At 39.2% G+C, this 8,519-nt stretch overlaps 1 protein-coding gene across 1 annotated transcript in view; it reads left to right on the plus strand.

Moving 5' to 3' along the window:
* The window catches only part of PRRG4 (proline rich Gla (G-carboxyglutamic acid) 4 (transmembrane)), a 22,151-nt gene extending 14,144 nt beyond the window's left edge, over window positions 1-8,007 (plus strand). The window contains exon 6 of the mRNA XM_011936361.1: window positions 7,728-8,007. Within this exon, the coding sequence (XP_011791751.1) occupies window positions 7,728-7,959 (232 nt within the window). The 3' untranslated portion in view covers window positions 7,960-8,007. The remainder of the gene's footprint in view (window positions 1-7,727) is intronic.
* Window positions 8,008-8,519: the final 512 nt, after the last annotated feature.

Here is an 8,519-nt window from a genome sequence, read left to right on the forward strand (position 1 = left end):
TGAAACTCTGTCTCAAAAAATTAATTAATTAATTAAAAACTAAAAAGAAACTTTTACATATATACACATGTAAATGAAATTAGTAAATATAAAAGATACATTTTCCTCTAAAATTTAATAAAAATATTTTCTCTTGAAGAAAGTTTATTATCATTATCATTATCATTATTATTATTATTATTTTGAGACAGAGTCTTGCTCTGTTGCCCAGGCTGGAGTGCAATGGCGTGATCTAGACTCACTGCAACCTCTGCCTCCCAAGTTCAAGCAATTCCCCTGCCTCAATCTCCTGAGTAGCTGGGATTACAGACGTGTGGCACCACACCCAGCTAATTTGTGTATTTTTAGTAGAGACAGGGTTTCACCATGTTGACCAGGCTAGTCTCCAACTCCTGGCTTCAAGTAATCCATCTGCTTCAGCCTCCCAAACTTTTGGGATTACAGGCATGAGCCACCACGCCTAGCCAGAAGAAAGTTTAAAGTAGGTTGTTTCATTTCATCTAGTATTAATTGCTTAAAAAATCATTTCTATTGTGATAAGAGCATCTGAAAATGTGCTGATTATGGAGGCTAAGGTCTTTAAAAAGATTTTATCCTATTTTTTGCCTACAAAAGTAATACATGCATTATTTTAAAATTCAAATGTTATAGAAAAATATAATATAAAAAATGAAAGTCCTCATAATCCTACTTTTCAAAAATTACCACTATTATGAATTTGGTATGTAAAACTCCAGATTTTTTCCTATGCATTTACTATTCAGTTGGTGCAAAAGCAATTGTGGTTTTTGCCATTTAAAGTCATGTCAATTGCTTTTGCACCAACCTAATAACATATTTTATGTTTTAAAAAGAAATATTTGTTACATGTCCTCCTTTGCAACTTGCCTTTGGCACTGAACAATATAATTTAAATATATTTCCAGTGCAGTACATGTTTAAAAAATAGTAAAATATATGTAACATAAAATTTACCATCTTAACCATTTTTAAGTATACAGTTCAGTAGTGTTAAGTAGATTCACTGTTGTGTAACTAATCTCCTGTTTTTCTATTTTTTTTTTCATTTTGCAACAGTGAAGTTCTGTGGCCAGTGAACAAACTGTTTCCCATTCTCCCCTCTCCCTAGGCTCTAGCAACCACTATTTTACTTTTTGTCTCTGAATTTTACTACAATAACACCTCATATAAGTGGAATCATACAGTATTAGTCTATTTTTGACTGGTTTATCTAGCACAGTAATTCTAAACCATTAATAGAGTCTCTTCAAAATGTTTTATTGCAGCATTTCATTTATGTTTGATGAAGTTTTTTTAAATTCTAAAATATAGTAAGATGTGATTCCTTTCTAAAATATGTTAGTCCTAGTCTAGCTCCTGTTTCTGGGAGAGACCACCAAGGTGTATTCTCCCTATCCTAGAAATAGATATGGTATAGTGGTTCACTGTGTGAGCTCTGGAGCCAGACTGCCTGGATTCAAAACCCTGATACGCCACTAATTAGCCATTTGACTTCGGATATGTTACTTAAACTTATACTCTGCCTCAGTTTCTCTGTGAGTAAATTGAAGGTAATAATCTGAGCCACCACATTACATAGTTCCAGAGAGTTGTCATTCACATGGGCTATAGTATGAAGGGTACCTTCTGGTTTTGTGCAATATGGTAGCTCAGATAATAACAGTATGTATCTCATAAGGGACTTATGGAATTTAAATGATGTGATACACAAAAAGTACTTAAGAGAGTGCTTGGTAGCAAGAGTAGCAAGTACTCAATAAATGTTAGCTATTATTATTATTATTATTGTTATTGTTATGAGACGGAGTCTAGCTCTGTCACCCAGGCTGGAGTACAGTGGTGTGATCTTGGGTCACTGCAACTTCTGCCTCCTGGGTTCAAGCTATTCTTCTGTCTCAGCCTCCCAAGTAGCTGGGATTACAGGCACCTGCCACCACGCCCAGCTAATTGTTGTATTTTTAGTAGAGACGAGGTTTCACCATGTTGGCCAGACTGGACTTGAACTCCTGACCTCAAATAATCCTCCTGCCTCGGCCTCCCAAAGTGCTGGGATTACAGACATGAGTCACCACGCCAGGCCCAGCTATTATTATTATGAATTTGCAAACTAAGATTTTTCTAAAAGCTTTCACTGGAATGTTTATGTATTCCCATCCAATGTTTGTATTTCTTTAAAAATATGTCTGGACTGGGAATGAACTGCAGATTCTCCAGTGTTCATATAAAATTAAAACATATTATCAGAAGGTAATATAGGTAATCAGAAAGTATTATCTTGCAAGTAAGTTTTCTTCAAATTTGATAGATCTACAAAAATTTTATTTGGCGTATGAAATCTCCCTAGCTTACCTGACCTTTATGATCTTGTAAAAAAAAAACAAACAAAAAGAAAAAAAATCTCCCTAAGCTGTATTTATAACCGTCTTCCACATCACCTGCTGTTGCTAATCATATACTGTACACCACTTTCACACTACCTTCTCTTTAATACTCTCACTATTTGTATAGTGTATTATGGCACATAAAGGAGATTACATGGAGAGATTACCATTTGAGTGACGCAACTACATAACAAAAAAGCAACTTGGATATAAACTTGTAAGATAGAGAACACTCTTCTTATAAATGGCTAGGAATGTCAAGCAGGCATACCACAAGTGTGGGATATAACTAGTCACTTTGGCAGACATGGGTTTTAGAGGAATTAACTAGGAAGGAGTGTTTCAAGAAAGTGGACCCACAGGAGCAAAGATGGGTACTACCAAGGCTCATATAGGAGATGATAAGCAAAATAGTCTTGACCAAAGATTTTTTTAAAAAATAATTGTAGGCCAAGGCCAGGCACAGTGGCTCATGCCTGTAGTCCCAGCTTTGGGAGACCGAGGCAGGAAAATCGCTTGAGCCCATGAGTTTGAGATCAGCCTGGGCAACATGGCAAAACCCCGTTTCTACTAAAAATACAAAAAAAAAAAAATTAGCCAGGTGTGGTAGTGCGTGCCTTTATACCCAACTACTAGGTGAGCTTAGGTGGGAGGAGCACCTGAGCCCAGGAAGTGGAAGCTACTGTGAGTCGTGATCATGCCATTACACTCCAGCCTGGACACTGGGAGAGAGACCCTGTCTTCATAATAAAAATAATAATGATAATAATAATAATAATTATAGAGACAGGATCTCACTATGTTGCCCAGGCTGATCTGGAACTCCTGGCCTCAGGCAATGTTCCTGCCTCTGCCTCTCAAAGTGCTAGGATTACAGGCATGAGCCATGGGGCCAAGCCCTTGACCAGAGATTTAAGAGCTGCGATAAAGAGTAATGAGTGACTGGGGAAATTGTTGAATCATTGGAATGGCAGCCATGAATTTACATTTGAGTTGCCAGACATGAGGTGGACTACTTAAGCAGAGGATTAAAAGGAAAAACAGCCTTTGGGGAAGGTTTTTGAAAATGTGGTAATATGCTAGGTTCTAGGAACACAGTGGTGAGTAAAACAAGCATAGTGCCTGCCCCCATGGCTCTTATACTCTGGTTTTCTTAAGTAATGTGTACTAGAGCTGGGAGAAACTGGAAGACAGAGGAAAACCAACAAGGATGTTAGTGTGGTAATTCAGATGTGAGATCATGAGTTTGGACCTGTCTTCAAGGAAAAAGAAGCTGAAGAACTTGATGCCTGATTAGAAAGAACTTGGGGCCGCACACGGTGGCTCACGCCTGTAATTCCAGCACTTTGGGAGGCCGAGGTGGGTGGATTACAAGGTCAAGAGATTGAGACCATCCTGGCCAACAGTGAAACCCCGTCTCTACTAAAAATACAAAAATTAGCTGGGCGTGGTGGCACACGCCTATAGTCCCAGCTACTCGGGAGGCTGAGGCAGGAGAATCGCTTGAACTCGGGAGGCAGAGGTTACAGTAAGCCGAGATCACACCACTGCACTCCAGCCTGGCGACAGAGTGAGACTCCGTCTCAAAAAAATAAATAAATAAATAAATAAATAAAGAATTTGGGAGTGTTGGAAGAATATGACTTGAACCTAAGCTTCTGTGCTGAAGAAATATATATGGAAGCTGGTAGAAAGAAAACAAAATTTGGATTTGACAGGACAAAATGGTTCATATTTTATTCATTTTTTTGAGACAGAGTTTCACTCTTGTTGCTCATGCTGGAGTGCAATGGCGCGATCGCTCACTGCAACCTCCGCCTCCTGGGTTCAAGCAATTCTCCTGCCTCAGCCTCCCAAGTAGCTGGAATTACAGGCATGCACCACCATGCCTGGCTGATTTTATATTTTTAGTAGAGACGGGGTTTTACCATGTTGGTTCAGGCCACTCTCGAACTCCTAACCTCAGGTTATCCACCTGCCTCGGCTTCCCAAAGTGCTGGGATTACAGGTGTGAGCCACTGCACCTGGCCAAAATAGCTTATATTTTAAAGATAGCTCAAGAAAGGATAAAACAACAAAGAGACTAATAACCCACATTTTTTTAATGAAGGACTTGAATGGACATTTCTCTAAAAATATATGAATAGCCAACAAGCACTTGAAAGGTGTTCGACATTGTTAGACATTAAGGAAAGGAAAATTAAATCAAAACCACAGTAAGAGTCAGCTGCAGTGGCATGCTGCAGTGGCATGTAATTCCAGCTATTCCAGAATAGTTGGCATAATAATTTTTAAAATAACAAGTATTGGCGAGGATATGGAGAAATTGAAACCTCATATGCACATTGCCAGTAGGAATGTAAAACGGTATAGCCACTGTGGAAATCAGTTTGACAGTTCCTCAGAAAGTTAAATGTAGAATTACTATATGACCCAGCAATTTCACTTCTAGATTTGTATTCAAAAGCATTGAAAACAGGAACTCAAACAGATACTTGTACACCAATGTCCATAGTAGTAGTATTCAAATATACAAAAGGGTTGATGGAAATAGCCCAAGTGTCCATCAAAATGTGGTGTATCTATGCAATGGAATATTCAGCCATAAAAAGGAATGAAGTTCTGATGTGTGCTACAATATGGATGAACCTTGAAAACGTGATACCAAGTGAAAGAAGCCAGACACAAAAGAACAACTATTGTGTGATTCCACTTATATGTAATGCCTAGGATAGGCAATATCTAGGATAGGCAAATTCATAGAGACAAAAAGTAGATTAGAGATTACCTTGGGCTGGGAGGATAGGGATATCTTAGTCTATTTGTGCTGCTATAGCAGAATACTTGAGACTGGGTAATTAATAAGGAACAGAAATTTATCTTTCATAGTTCTGGAGGCTGGGAAGTCTAAGATCAACAAACCAGTAGGTTGTATGTCTTATAAGGACCCAGTCTCTGCTTCCAAGATGGTGCCTTGAACACCGTATCCTCTAGAGGGGAGGAACATTGTTCCTCACATGGCAGAAGAGCAGAAGAGAGAGAGGGCACTACTCCTGCAACCCTTTCTTACAGCGGCATTAATCCATTTATGAGGGCAGGACCCTCATAACCTAAAAGCCTCCCAAAAGGCCCCACCTCCTAATACTGTTGCATAGAGGATTAAGTTTCAACATGAGTTTTGAGCGAGGCCGAAACGGGTGGATCACCTGAGGTCAGGAGTTCAAAACCAGCCTGGCCAACATGGTGAAAACCTGTCACTACCAAAAAAAAAAACAAAAAACAAAAATTAGCCGGGTGTAGTGGCGAGCACCTGTAATCCCATCTATTCAGGAGGCTGAGGCAGGAGAATCACTTGAACCCGAGAGGTGGAGGTTGCAGTGAGCTGAGATCATGCCATTGCACTCCAGCCTGGGCAACAGGAATGAAATTCAGTCGCAAATAATAATAATAATAATAATAAGCCAAGAAATTAAAAACAAGCCCTTTTCATTTCTTAGTTCCTATATTTTGTGGAGGAAAACAGGCATCATAGGATGTTGCCAGTTGGAGATGATATTAGTGCACACTTTCTGATTTCAGTCATGTGAGATTGTGACGTGTAAGACAACACGTGTAGATATTTAATGACTGATGTAATTATCACATTGTTTCCATATATTACATTTTGAAAGTCAACATGGAAAAATTTATTTATTCAAATGAAATATCTGTCTCCTCCTTTATCCTGTAAGCCAACAAATAGAACTTTTCGTCATGAGCTAATGAATGTGGCAAGTGACTGCCTACCATGAATACATTCCAGACTTCTGACAGAGGAGGAATTGTGTTGAGCCCTCTAAGTAAACTTGTGATCCTCTCAGTCACCTCTCAACTATTGAAGGGCCAATTATCCAGTTCCTGGATTTACACAGACCTTTTGCTTTTCTTCTTTCTCTGCAATTTTTCTCTCTCCTTCCCTCCAAATCAGATCTCATTATTACCTCAAAAGGAGAAATGGTGCTCCAAGAGACATATTGACTGATTTAATTTGGAAAAGTGGGCAGTATTTTGGGCCTGCTAAACTGTTTCTTGATGGGAAGAATATTGTAAATATTGACTAGAAGTTAGGGGTTATCTATGTATTTTTTTCCTTCTTCCTTTCTTTTGGAGTACATAGTAGGTATATGTATTTATGGGGTACATGAGATGTTTTGATACAGGCCTGCAATGTGAAATAAGCACATCATGGAGAATGGCTTATCCATCCCCTATGCATCTTAATTATTTCATTAGCCATAACTATAGGAGGTTAATGTATGTGTGGATACTTTATAAACAGCCTAAATAGATCGATTTATTAATGTCTAAATCATAATTTGTACTTCACAAGTGAGAAAGGAAAGCCATAGGTTTAAGACCCCAGACCCATGTTGCATTTCATTGGCTGACAGTTTAGTGAAAATGGTGAGACTTGAACTAAGCCATATTTTTTTTTAAGTGTTAGGCTTAGATTAGAGTAGAGGGGAGAAAAGATAATATTTCAAGAAAGGAAATTATACCAGTGAAAGCACAGAGAAGGGCTGAGAACTTATCGCCCATACAGGGGAGTGTAAAGAAGCTGCCTTGGTAGGGCAGAGAGCTGTAAAAAATAAGGTGCGGCTGCAATAAAAGAGGCTTTGAAGAGAAGGCACGGGACTTAGAACTTGACTCAGCCGGAAGTACGCTGTGGGTTTGGCTTCTGAGAAGAATGACATGAAGAAAGTACTGCTTAGGAAGGACTGGCCAGGCAGCAGGACTGCAGGAGGGAATGGAGGAGAGGGACAGGCATCGACCTGTTGTGATTACCTCTGTGACATCTATTTCCTTGGTCTGGAACTGTGCCACCTTTCAACAAAGCCTGAATTTGGTTTTGGTTTCACATCCTACTTTCAAAAAGTTTTAATCCAGGAGTAAGAGAAAAGGAAATTCACTTGTTTTGAGTCCTTATTCTAGTGCACCAGACACTGCTAGAAGCTTTCCACGCATCTTGCTCAATCCACACAAACCAACTCTGTGGAGACAGCTGTTATTAGCCCCATTTGAGAGAGGAGAAAATTGAGATTGGTAACTTGCCTTTGGTCACATAGCTAGGAAATGACAGGATCAGATTTCAAACCCATGTCTGACTTCAAAGCTCTTGGTCTTTCCACTGTACCAAGACTTGCAGAGTTGGGGGGTAAAATAAAACTGCTGTGTTAATACATTGTGTTTAATGTTTATTAAGATAGTCAGTTGGATTTTTAAATATTGTCATCTCAACCTAAAAATGCTGCCTTTCCTAGACCTAAATGTTGTCTCTCTGTTTAGCTCTTCAGCCGTCTATGAAAGGGGGAGGCACACTCCCTCCATCATTTTCAGAAGACATGAGGAGGCTGCCTTGTCTCCATTGCCACCTTCTGTGGAGGACACAGGATTACCTTCTTATGAACAGGCAGTGGCACTGACCAGAAAACACAGTGTTTCACCACCACCTCCATATCCTGGGTACACAAAAGGATTTAGGGTATTTAAAAAATCTATGTCTCTCCCATCTCACTGACTACCTTGCCATCTTGGAATAAGAAATTTGTGTTATTTGATAGGCCGGGCGCGGTAGCTCATGCCTGTAATCCCAGCTACTGGGGAGGCTGAGGTGGGAGAATCACTTGAACTCGGGAGGTGGAGGTTGCAGTGAGGCGAGATTGCACCATTGCACTCCAGCCTGGGGAACAGAGCGAGACTCCGTCTCAAAAAAAAAAAAAAAAAATTATCCAAAAATATATTGGACTCTTTCTTAGGATTTTTTTGGCGGGGGGTTAGAAATACTTCACAGAATTTGACATTTCAGTATAAATCTGTGACCTTAATATAATCACTTAGTTTTATATGTTAAAGTATTGCATAGCAGTCATCATATTTTGCAGGGTTTAATTCTTAACTCTTGCTATCAGACATGTTTTATTATAGATAGTGGGATCAGTAGTTTTCTTATTCTAAAAAATACTATTTGCTATGAAGTTAGTTCTTCAGAGGATACAGGGTTGCAATGAAAAGGATTTGCAAGAGTTGTTATGCTATCAAATAAACAGACCTCAAATCTAGGAGACACTAGAACTTAAT

Source organism: Colobus angolensis, unplaced genomic scaffold (genome assembly GCF_000951035.1).
Source record: "Colobus angolensis palliatus isolate OR3802 unplaced genomic scaffold, Cang.pa_1.0 Scaffold152, whole genome shotgun sequence".
NCBI classification, from domain to species: Eukaryota; Metazoa; Chordata; class Mammalia; order Primates; family Cercopithecidae; genus Colobus; species Colobus angolensis.